The sequence below is a fragment of the Ambystoma mexicanum genome, chromosome 12 (genome assembly GCF_040938575.1).
Source record: "Ambystoma mexicanum isolate Mex_15411 chromosome 12, UKY_AmexF1_1, whole genome shotgun sequence".
Taxonomy (NCBI): Eukaryota; Metazoa; Chordata; class Amphibia; order Caudata; family Ambystomatidae; genus Ambystoma; species Ambystoma mexicanum.
Window position 1 is genome coordinate 967,704,258 of NC_090936.1, and position 12,657 is coordinate 967,716,914.

General features: G+C 53.0%; 1 protein-coding gene across 1 annotated transcript in view; it reads left to right on the top strand.

Moving 5' to 3' along the window:
• Nucleotides 1–12,657, top strand: part of GOLGB1 (golgin B1) — a 959,320-nt gene that overhangs the window by 324,388 nt on the left and 622,275 nt on the right. Inside the window, exon 9 of the mRNA XM_069629448.1 lies at nucleotides 7,279–8,170. Within this exon, the coding sequence (XP_069485549.1) occupies nucleotides 7,279–8,170 (892 nt within the window). The remainder of the gene's footprint in view (nucleotides 1–7,278; nucleotides 8,171–12,657) is intronic.

The following is a 12,657-nucleotide window of genomic DNA, read 5'->3' on the forward strand; positions in this document are numbered from 1 at the left end:
CTTTCCTTGACCACCTTGGAGGAGACTTTAGGCAGGGTTTCAGTGCGGGATCAGTAGGATTCTTCACAGGGTGCAATTAGTGTTTATAAGGCTGGAGACCAAATTTGTCTCGTGGTCCTTTATCTAGATATTGTGTGTAAAATTAGACACTACGCTTTGCCTAGTCTTGCATGGACCTTTTTCTGGCAACTGTATCTAAATCCTATTTCACATGGTGTTGTTGTTTGTCTTGTTGTTTTGTGTATAGCTGGTGATCACACCTTGGCCTGTATGGCTCTCTTCCTAAATATTGCGGAGAACATGTAATGTGTGATCTTTTTTTCTAGATGGTTATCAACATGGAGTCCCACCTTGATCCGTGTGTTGATTTTGTCGAATTTTGTGTGCATTTAGCTGTAGACCATTTCTTGTTTGGTGTGGTATATTTTCTAGATTTTGTGTGCCTAAACGTGTGTTGTCCAATATGTAATGTTAGGTGGTCTTGTATAACACACACACTAACACACTCTCACTAACACACACACACACACACTCCCCCCTCCTCTCTCCCTTTCTCTTCCTTCTCCCCCCCACGCCCCTAGGTGTCGATATGCTTTTATGTGGTTTGTAGCAGTGACCCTTCCCTCTTCTTTATCTGGAGGGGAGAAGCCAAGATCAGTTGGCTCCAAGTGCTGGAGATCCAAGACCGCCACTGGTCTGGTGGTGGGTTGGACATGTGATGTGGCTAACGATGTTGCGGGCCATGCAGTGAGCTCCAAGTGGCTCTGCACTGGTTAATGTGGTGGTGGTGGTGGCGATGGAGCCAGCAGGCATACAGTAGAAATGTTTGTGTGTGGGTCGTGTATGTATAATGGAGGAGAAAGTGGCCTGAATGGTGAGTTGGTCAGTTGGGGGAGAGTGGGCGGCGACGGGAGCAATAGTTAGTGAAGCTGTTGAGGAGTCCTGTGTATTGGACTTCATATGCTAGACTGAACCCGTAGTGTCGCTGTCTGCAGTTGGCGTGAAACTATAGGTCCTATAGTCTTGGTGTCAGATGGTATGGCAGGCTCTTGCTTTGAAAGTGAAGGAAGTGACACTTGCACCGATACTGTGTTTAAATTCATAGACCAGGCTTTTTCTCATATGATCTTTTGTTCAGATATTGTGTTTCTCCAGCATGGGGTCTGGCATGGATTCACATGCTCATGAATATTCCCCGTCGTCAGGCTGGGAATCCTCGGTAAAGAAAAAAACAGTATCAGTTTCGTTTCTGATCTGTCTTTCGTAGTAGTAACCAATCACTGGTCTCTGCGTCATACTGACCACAGCCAATGACTGCCCTCTACCTAAGCACCGCCTCTGGCAGCCATCTTCAGATTTTTACCGCACGTTCATGTGTTGGGATCCTCGTGCTATTGCTCTCGAGCGTTAGTGCTATTTTTTCACGTTTTTTCTCAAAAACTTCGTTTTTTTCGGTCAAAAGAGCCTCAAGCTCCACCGATTCTCCATCCGATCAACGGGGACCCGTGTCGGATTCGTCTGCGCCCCTCAAGGGTGAAGATTTCGTCGAGCTACGCTTTTGGAGGACTCCAGAAGTTTCTCAGGCCCGGTCATGGCCCAGGAGAAGGGAAGCTCGACGCCCGGAAAGCTGTTCAGGGTCTGCCCTGGATGCCAGCTGCAGAACGTCTTCAAGGAGGACGAACACTCTTTTTGTCTTTACTGCCTACATGAGGACAAAACGCACGTGGAGAAGGACTGTGCGTTTTGCGGCAACATGTCGGAGCGGACCATGAAGGACCGCCATCAACGTCTCGCCAACTGGCTGGGAGGGAAGAGCCCGTCCGGCGAGAAGAAGAGGAAGAAATCTGAGCGGTCTTCTAAGACCTTTGAGGACGCCCCGGCGACGGGGGTCCAACATAGGGCCAAGCACCGCGAGTCCGCTGGCACCGGGAGCGCCGAACGGTCGGGCTCTACGGGCGCCAGGCAGGGCGCACCCTCAACCACGAGCCAACGCTCTGGGTCGGGTAAGAGGAAGGCCGAGCACCCGGCGAAGCTCCTGGAGAGGCCCCGGTCGAGCTCGAAGGCGGAGGGGGAGCGAGGCAGTGTCCCCCCCTCAAGGATAAGGCGGTGAGCGCACCTAAGGTGGTGAAGGCCTTAATCCATCCGGCCAAGCCCTCTATCGAAACTGTCGCGGCGGCCCTGGCTCAGCCTGTGGAGGCTACACCAGTGGTGGCGACCTCGGGGCTCAGAGTCTCCCTGCCACCTCGGAGGGAGTCCTCTTTTGTGCCCATCGATAGGACCCCCGTGAAATCCCCCGTGGGGAAGAAAAAGGGGGGGCAGGGCGTCGTCGTAGATTCGGCCTCAACCTCGGAGGAGGAGCTGGTCGAGGTCTTAAGCCACGGCCTCGGCGTGGAAGAAGACCGGCCGGTCGGGATGGATCCCGACGCAGGTGACGACGACATCGTCGAGGGTACCGACGGGGCCCCTGATCGCCCGTCGGATTCCCCTCTGCCAGCGCCGTGAGACAACTCGGCGGCCATTTTGTTGGCTATACAGTCCTTATGCTCAGAGATAAGGACGAGACTACCGTTGCCGACGGAACCTCTCCCGTCGGGGGACCCAGAACCGGGACCTTCTGGTGTTCCCCCTACCAAGAAAAGAAGGATCCACCCTCCACCTCCTTTTCAGCCGTCGCGCCCCTTCCAGCCCTCCTCCCCGTCCACCCGAGGAGATGATACGGGGACTGACACGGCAGCGACGGGTACGGACGACGAGGTATACTACGAGGATGTACCGTCGTCGCCTCCCACCAGGGCTTCTCCGCCCGACGAGATTGGATCGTTCCACTCCATGATCACCAGGGCATCCGAGCTTTTCCAACTCTGCCCTGAGGAGAAGAAGAAGGAAGGTTTCCTTTATCAGCGGCGCGAGGCCAAGAGGAAGACGGTCCTCGCAGTGCCTCTGTTGGACGACATTTGGGATGAGGGCCTCTCCCTCCTCAAGAACCCTTCCACGACGCCAGCTAGAAGAGACCGGTACGAGAAGAAGTACCGGGTCCCGGACACGGCCCCCCTGTGCCTCCGGGCGCAGCCTACCCCGGACTCCGTCGTCTCCGCGGCGGCCAGGAAGAAAGCGGGGGGGGTGCGGCCTCCACATCGACTTCCCCACCGGACGGCGAGGGAAAGAAATTGGACGCTATGGGACGCAGAGTCATCTCGTCTGCGGCGACGACGATTAAAGCGGCCAACGCCTTGGCTATCGGGGCCCGCTACGACATGGAGCTCTGGTACAAACTGGCTCCCCTGCTGGACTTCTTGCCGGACGACAAGAGGGCAGAGGCCCTGGGGATCCTGCAGGAAGGTGAGGTGGCTTCGGACCACGCCATTACCGTTGCGACGGACATCGCCGACACTGGGTTCCGCCAGTTGGGCAACGGCGTTTGCCTTAGGCGGCGTGGATGGCTCAAGGCTACGGATTTCCGTCAAGACGCTCAGACCAGAGTCCTGGACATGCCCTTCGATGGGAACACCCTGTTTGGGAAAACAGTGGACGATTCCCTTCAGGCCATTAAAGCGGACACTGAGACGGCCCGGGCCCTTGGAGTTCTGCAACAACGACGGACGCCCTTTCGGAGCAGCGGAGGCAAGGGCGCCTCCAAAAGTTCCGGCGGCGGTTTCTCCACCTACCGTCAAGCGGCCCGCTCGTCGGCTCAGGAGGCCTACAGAGGACGAGGCAAGTCTAGCGGACCCTGCCGTCGTCGCCAAGGAGGTCAAGGCGGCAAAGCCTCGTCGAAGCAGGATTGAACCGGCCGTGGGGTCGGGCCCCCACCGAAGCACCCCGGTGGGAGGCCGGCTGGCGAGCTTCGTCAGCGTGTGGGAGTCCATCTCCACCGACCGTTGGGTACTGGGCGCCTTGGCCCGGGGCCACGCGCTCGAGTAAGGCGATGCTCAGGAAGGGCGCCATCGAACTCGTCCCAAAGAGGCTTCGGGGCTCCGGAGTGTACTCGAGATACTTCCTCGTGAAGAAGAAGACGGGGGGATGGCGCCCCATCCTGGACCTGCGACGTCTGAACAAGTTCATCAAGGCGCAAAAGTTCCGGATGGTCACCCTCCAGCACGTCCTGGGTCAGCTGGAGGAAGACTTCCTGTCGTCGTTGGATTTGGAGGATGCTTACTTCCATATTCCCATCCTAAAGGGGCACCGAAAATTCCTCAGGTTTGTGGTCCAAGGGCGTCATTACCAGTTCAAAGCCCTCCCCTTCGGTCTACGGTCGGCACCCAGGGTGTTCACCAAGTGCCTTGCACCGGTGGCGGCGCAGCTGCGCCGCGAGGGGATCCACGTCTACCCCTACCTGGACGACTGGCTCATCCGAGCCAAGACGAGGGAGCTCGCCGTGGTTCACACGGCAAGGACCGTCCAACTTCTCACGGACCTGGGATTCTCCGTGAACTACGCCAAATCCCACCTGGTACCCGCGCAAGACGCTCTGTTTCTGGGAGCGAGGCTCAACACAGTGTCCCTTCTGGCCTCCCCGTCGGAGGAGAGGACCAGGACCATCCTGGGCAAGGTGCAGCGGATGTTGGTGGCCGACGCGGCCAAGGTGAGGTCCATCAAGTCCCTCCTCGGAATGATGTCTTCCTGCATCTACCTCATTCCCATGTGCAGGCTCCGGATGCGCCCGTTGCAGGAGTTCCTGGACGCGCGCTGGATCCAAACGACGGGCAGTTTCGAGGAAAGGATCACACTCGATGAGAGTTTCCGACGAGCGATCCGGTGGTGGGGCACCCGCGCGCATCTGACGGCGGGCATGGACTTCCAGACCCCAGCCCACCAGGAGACAGTGACCACGGATGCCTCCCTGGAAGGGTGGGGAGCGCACACCGAAAATCTGCACGCAAGAGGCCTTTGGCTCCCGACGGAGAAATCCCTACATATCAACGTCCTGGAGCTCCGTGCAGTGTTTTGGGCCCTCAGGTCCTTCCTTCCGTCCCTCAAGGGCAAGGTGGTGAGGATCTTCACCGACAACACCACCACCATGTTTTACATCAGGAAACAGGGCGGAACCAGGTCCCCAGCACTGTCCAAGGAGGCGCAGGACCTGTGGCATTGGGCCGTCGCCCAAAGGATATTTCTGGTGCCGTTTCATCTGGCAGGGATAAAAAACACCATCGCCGACTCACTCAGCAGGGAGCTGCGCTCGTGCCACGAGTGGGAGCTACGGCAGGATCTAGTGGATCGCCTCTTCCGACGGTGGGGCACACCCCATATCGACCTGTTCGCGACGGCGACGAACTCCAAGTGCCTGAGGTTCGCCAGCAGGTTTCCCCAGGCGAGGAGCATGGGCGATGCCTTCTCGTTCCCCTGGGAGGGCCTGTTCCTCTACGCGTTCCCTCCTTTGCCACTGCTAATCCGGCTCGTCAACCAGCTCAAGAGGTCACGGTGCAGGATGATCCTCGTCGCACCTGCGTGGCCGAGGCAGATATGGTTCCCGGACCTTCTGGACTTGTCAGCCTCCCCGCCAATCAAGCTGCCGGTGGACGCAGATCTACTCTCCAGGGAAGGAGGCGCCATCCTCCACCACGACCCGAAATCGCTGAACTTGCAGGCCTGGCTCCTGCAGCGCTAGAGTTTGGAGGATACGACATACCGGCCGACTGCAGAGAGGTTCTTGCAAAGGCCAGGGCGTCCTCGACTCTTAAATGCTACGGACACAAATGGAAGAGGTTCTCTGTCTGGTGCCTCGCACAGAAGATTGACCCTCTACGGATTACGGCTCCCCAAGTACTGCCGTACCTGCTGACGCTGGCCAAAGCTGGACTGGCACACGCGTCCATCAAGATTCATCTTGCTGCGATCTCCCGATACACCAGAACCACGGGCCGGATGTCCTTGTGGTCTCATCGTCTGGTGAAAGAGTTCATGAAGGGACTGTTCAGATCGTTCCCGCCGGTGAAGGCGCCGGCCCCGGCGTGGGAGCTCAACGTGGTGCTGACCAAGCTCATGGGACCTCCGTTCGAGCCTCTGCACTCGGCCCCGTTGAAGTTTCTGTCGTGGAAAACAGCGTTTCTTGTGGCCATCACCTCCGCACGACGGGTGGGAGAGATCCAGGCCCTTTCCTGCAAGGCCCCGTACTTGACTTTTCACGACACGAGGGTAGTGCTCAGGACGCACCCCTCCTTCATGCCCAAGGTACCGTCGGACTTCCATCTCAACGAACCCTTGGTGTTGCCTGTGTTCTTACCGTCGCCTTCGTCGCCGGCTGAGAGGACTTTGCACTCGCTGGATGTGGCTAGAGCGCTGAAGTTCTACGTGGACCGCACGAAGTGTTTTCGGAAGATGTCACAACTCTTTGTGAATTTTGGACCTGTCAATCAGGGGAAGGCTCTCTCGAAGGCTTCCATTTCCAGATGGCTCTCCGGCTGTATCATGTACTGTCATCGGTTGGCAAACCGACCGCTGCCTGGCCGTCCGAGAGCCCATTCCACCAGAGCGATCGCAGCTACCACGGCGTTCCTTTCTGGTGTGCCCCTGCTGGACATATGCAGGGCTGCTACGTGGAGGTCGACGCACACCTTCACGAAATTCTACTGCGTCGATCGGGATTCCAGGGAGGAGTCCAGGGTCGGCCAAGCAGTGCTGCGCAACCTGTTCGCCTGAGGTGAGCCTGGTGAGGAGGTAAGGTGCTTAATGTTGAGTTTGATGTAATGCTTAATGTTGAGCCTTTGCCACCTCCCGTGGTTGTGCATGTGTGTACTGCTATGTATTCTTTATTCATGAGCATGTGAATCCATGCCAGACCCCATGCTGGAGAAGGAACAAGTTACTTACCTGTAACTGTTGTTCTCCAGCATGGGTCTGGCATGGATTCACATGCGAACCCGCCCGCCTACCCCTCTGCGGCTCTTCACTTGGTCATACTGCCACTTCACGTGCTTCCAAATCTGAAGATGGCTGCCAGAGGCGGTGCTTAGGTAGAGGGCAGTCATTGGCTGTGGTCAGTATGACGCAGAGACCAGTGATTGGTTACTACTACGAAAGACAGATCAGAAACGAAGCTGATACTGGTTTTTTCTTTACCGAGGATTCCCAGCCTGACGACGGGGAATATTCATGAGCATGTGAATCCATGCCAGACCCATGCTGGAGAACAACAGTTACAGGTAAGTAACTTGTTCCTTAAGGCTGTGTACTGACCATGCTTTGTCCTGTGTGATCATTTGTCTAGGAAACTGGAGATTGCCTTGTCTTGTGATCCCTGTTTAGGTACTCCAAGTGACCTTTTTCTTGTGGTTCTTTTAGGTCCTGTCACAGCGGTTCAGAGAGATGGAAGCTGAGTTAAATTCCCTGAAGGCTATGCTTGATTCAGTGAAGCAGGTGTCCAACGTCAAAATTGAGCAGCTTGAGGTAGAAGTGACCAATAAGGAATCTTTACTTTGCTCCTTGCAGGGGGAGCTGCACTCTTTGACATTGGAATTAAATCAAGTGAGAGAAGCTCAAGTTGAGCTGGTGTTGCTGGGGAGCTCAAAGGACCAAATCCACAAGGAAGAGTTGCAGAGTCTTACCGAGGCCCTGAAGGAAGCAAAGACGGCCCACGAGGAAGTGCAACTACTTGGGCAAGTCAATGAGCCATCACAAACGAATGAGGAGGTGCAGACCTTGAGGGTAGCCTTGGAACAGGCAAGAGGAGCCTGTGAGGAAATGAAATTGCTGCAGAGTACGAAGGATGAAACACATGCAGTGGAGTTTCTAAGTCTGAGAGAGGCCTTGGAACAGGCTAGGAAAGCCCAGGAGGAGATGGGATTATTGCTGAGTTCCAAGGAAGAAATGCATGCAGCGGAATTGCAAAGTCTGACGGAAGCCCTGGAGCAGGCCAAGAATGTCCAGGATGAGCTAGAAATGGAGAAGCGTATCTTGGAAGAGAAGCAGAAGGATGGGACTGAGGCACCAACTAAATCATCAGAACAGTCTGGGACAGCCCATATTGTACAGTTAATTGAGAGTGCGACGGGAGCCGAGTCCAATGAGGACGGCGAAGAGGGGAATGCTGTGATCTCTCAGCTCCTCACCAGGAGGCAGGAGCTCTGTGCAGCTTGCGATGCTCTTGAAGTTCGAAAGGAGAAACTGGTGCAAGAAGTAGACCAGCAGACTCAGCAATGTGATGACCTCAACCGAAAGATCCAGAATCTGCAAGGTACTGCTTTGTGTATCTCCCTTTCATCTAGACCTTTACTAATACAAGAAGCCAAGCTGTTGTGAAGTCCTTTTCAGATATACTCCTCCAGCAGCTCCTAATACTTGAATTCTGAGTTGTGGAGGGTGGGTATTGGAGTTGATGCTTGTTAGAGGGTATGGTAGGGAAACCACTGGTACCCTTTTATGCTGCCCTCTTGTTCTGTTATAGGTGAGCTATATTGAGCGCAACAATCACCCGAAAGGGTATCGCACTGCTTTTCAATAATGTGTAAAGAACCAGAATCACACATACACTCACAACAGTCAATTATAAGGTGTGTCTTTAGTCTTTTCCTAAATGTGAAGAGATGTAATTCATTCCGTAAATCGGCGAGTAAAGCGTTCCAGAGCCTGATGGCTCACACCAGGAATGATCGGTCTCCTACGCTCTTTCTTGTAAGTAGGTGTACTCAGTCTTCTACTGTGATCTGATCTAGACAAGTGTACTTTGGTGTAGGTGTTGATTTGTTGCTAGGGCAGTTGATGTTGGATGTTGCAGGCACTTAAAAACTATACACATACTTTTAAAGATTATTTGGTTTTTCACTGTCAGCCAGTGTAGTGTGCGGATCACTGGGGAGATGTGTTGGAACTTCTTACGCTTACTTAAAAGTCTTTCTGCCATATCTTGAACCTTTTGCGGCCTGTCAGTAGCATAATCTGGAAAGCCCAGATGAATGGCGTTATTAAAATCCAGGCATGAGGGACCAGGGCATTGCAAACTGTTTCTGGTGATTAAGGAAAGGTGGGATTCTAGTCCACGTTTCAGCCTACTAAAGCAATAATCCTGAACCTTAGGCAGTCCAACCCTGTGGGGATAGAAAACTCATAATGAATTGTTACATCATTCCAGTTTCAGCATGCAACTGGCTACCAATGTCTAATGTTGTGTGTTGATTTCGGTCTGTATTTTTAATTGGCCTTGTTTTTACGCAGCACATATAGCGGATAATGTAAAAAAAAAAAAAAACTATGCAGCACCTCGATCCAGTACAAATTTGTAACTGGTCTACTGCAATTCTTACCAGCAAAGGAATTATGATAACTGGATAGGAGCTCCACTGAAAGGGATTGCATGGTCAAAGTAGGAAACTCAAATATGGAGGGCAGTTAAATAATTATTCATGACAACAAAAACTGGAAAGGAATTTCATGATTCCAATAATGTGAAATCCAAAATGCTACATTGCCCTGATGTCACATGGATAATACAAAATTGAAAAGATATTAATGTCTTGAAAACCGCTGATAAGGCAGAGTCCTAGTTTTGATTTGTCATATGTGTTGGTCCATAGACAAAGGAAAGGGGCTGTATGGGTGCCCGAAGGAGGAGACTGACACGCAGGCGAAATAGTGGTTGCTATAAACCTTTATTGTTTAAGAAAATAAAAAGAAAACCTAACCTCCCCTAATTCTAAGAGGAATTTCCCTACCTCAACTAAAAGACAAATAAGGCCTCGCCTGCCTTACACAGTAGGGAGAGTGGGGTTGTGTGGTCTTTTGTTTTCTCTCCGAGAATGCCTTTCTCTTTCCCCTCCCTCTCTTTCGAGGTCGTAATCACACTTCTTGCCCTCAGCTATGGAGAGGACGCCCTTTAGGTTTTGCCCACTTTGCAAAGGCAAATATACCTGGAAGGACAAGCACAAACAGTGCAACCGTTGCTTGCCCCTCGATCACAAGGAGGAAGGCTGTGCGGCCTGTAAGTTACTTAAGCCCAAAACGAGGTGGTAATTCTTTTGGCTAGGGCATAAAACTTTTTCCCCTCTTTATCCGGGGGTGCCTCACTGGTAGACAGTCGAACCCCATACCTTTTCCTATTGTTAGTCACCACTAAGGAGTCTGGGATTGAGTGACCCTTAATATATAGTAGGTCTGATTGAGAGGGTGAGAACAATTTTTCGATTCTTGGATTAATCCCTCTTACTAGTGCAGGGGTGGCCAGTGAAGGGTTGATTCGTCTCTTAACAGAGGCGAGTATTGGAATTGTTTGGCTGGTGGGGGGTTTTTCTTTGATAATCCTCTCCACAAAGTCAGTGTCTGGGGTGATTCTAAGCAGATTAACAAACATCAGAAGACAATGCATTACTTACCGTAAAAGCATCTCTGATGGTTGTATCTGCTTAGATTCACATGCGCCCACCCTTCCTCCCCGCTCGGATGGAAGGAACATAGACACCTTTCTACATCTCTCTCTCTTTTCTGTACTCACTCACGTATAGAAGGCTCCCTCAGGGCAGAAAAAATACAAACAGAGGGACCTTGACTCGTGAGGGATTGTGGGTACAACGCACGTCACTATAGGGATAGTTTTACAGACATGCCTTGTCGACGTCCCCTTTTCGACTACGAAAAACAAAATGCAATACTCCGCAGTGACCACTGGATGTCGGACTATGCACAGCATGTGAATCTAAGCAGATACAACCATCAGAAATGCTTTTACAGTAAGTAATGCATTATCATCCACTGCCACCAGCCAAAACTCAATCAGGGGGGGCGGAGACGTGCCCCCTCGACTAACAGACCCCGGGGCAATCGAATTGCCCCGACCAGTACGTCCACAATATGATGGTTTGTACTGGTTTCTGTTCATAAATTGGGACTAGTAAAGCCAATTGCGACTTTACATGCCCTGGGAGACAGTAGTCAGTCCCAGGGTATGGAGTCTATGGTGGGGTGTCACTGCACTGAGGGTGCTGTGTAACACACATAGTAAAAATACATGAGACCCTATGGAGTAAAAAGACCCCATAGCCCATAAAACACATTAACAGTCAAAGGAACCCCTCAAATCATGCCCAAGAGTGTGAGGAAAAGAGACTCGCTCTTGGCAGGAGAAAAAAAACAAACTCCGGCTGCTGGGGGACTCACTAGGTTAGGAAATTCAGCCTAAACAGAGAATTCTCCCTAACAGCGAGTTCGATGGTTCATGACACTCTTTGAAGCGTCCGGACCCGCTCCTTGCGCAGGAAATCCTATCCCTGCTGGAGAAAGGCGCCATAGAACTGGTGCCTGTAGCGGAGAGGAACAAGGGATGGTATTCCCCTTATTTGTTTATCCCAAAAAAAGACGGGGGATTGAGACCCATCATGGACTTGCGTTGGCTGAACAAGCTCCTCAGGAAGGACAAGTTCAAGATGGTCACTTTCTCAAGTCCTCCAGGCCCTTCAACTTTAGGATTGGTTGGTGCCTCTCGACCTCACGGATGCTTACTTTCATGTGCCGATTCATCCCAAGCACAGGAAGTACCTGAGGTTCGTGGTTGGCGACTCGCATTTTCAGTTTCAGGTCCTGCCGTTCGGATTGACCTCTGCCCGAGGGTCTTCACCAAGCTGATGGTGGTTGTGGTGGCAGCGTATCTCAGAAAAGGGGGGATTCACGTCTACCCCTACCTGGACGATTGGTTGATCAGGGTGCGCTCTCCAGATCAAGTCCTGGATCATCTGTACGTCACCTGCCACTCCCTTCACAAGCTGGGCTTCTCCATCAACTTTAAGAAGTCTCATTTGACACCTACCCAGCGGCTCCAGTACATTGGAGCAGTGCTCGACACGTCCCTGGGGCAGTGTTCGCCTCCCCAGGTGAGGGCTCATCACATTCTGCAGATGGTGGACAAGTTTTAACGTGCCCAGAGTCTCCCGGCATTCGAGTTCTTGAGGTTGCTCGGCCTCATGGTATCCTGCATTTTACTGGTGCCAGATGCCAGGCTGCGAATGAGATCTCTCCAGTGGGCGCTCAAGATGCAGTGGTCGCAGTTCTCCGGCAGGATGTCAGATCACGTTCAGATTCCACCCTCCGTTGCACAGGATCTTCTGTGGTGGGCACTCGAAGGCAATCTGATGAAGGGTGCTCTGTTTTGGCAACCTTGGCCGGAGGTGACGATCGTGACGGACGCATCCCTCACGGGTTGGGGAGCTCATGCCAACGAGTTGACAGCCAGCGGCCGTTGGTCTCCGTCGGAGTCCAGACTCCACATCAATTTGTTAGAGCTGCGGGCTGTCAGGCTAGCCCTGAAGGCTTTTCTGCCGTCTGTGCGGGGGAAGAATGTCCTGATCATGACGGACAATATGGTGGCCATGCACTACCTCAACAAAAAAAGGGGGCAGGGTCACTCCCGTTGTGCAGGGAGGCGATGCATCTCTGGTTCTGGGCCATCCAGCTGGATATTTCGATCTCGCCAGTTCATCTGATAATGCAGTGGCAGATGCTCTGAGCAGGCAGAGCACGTTCTCTCACGAGTGGGAGCTGGCTCAGGAAGCTCTGTTGGAGATCCTCACCCTTTGGGGAACCCCACAAGTGGTGGATCTCCTTGCCACCAGTGTCAACCGGAAGTGCAAAAGATTCTGCTCGCGGGAATTTCCTCCAAGAAGAGCCTTGGGGGACGCGTTCATATTGGAGTGGTCCTTCCCACTACTGTACACGTTTCCTCCAGTCCCCGTCATTCTG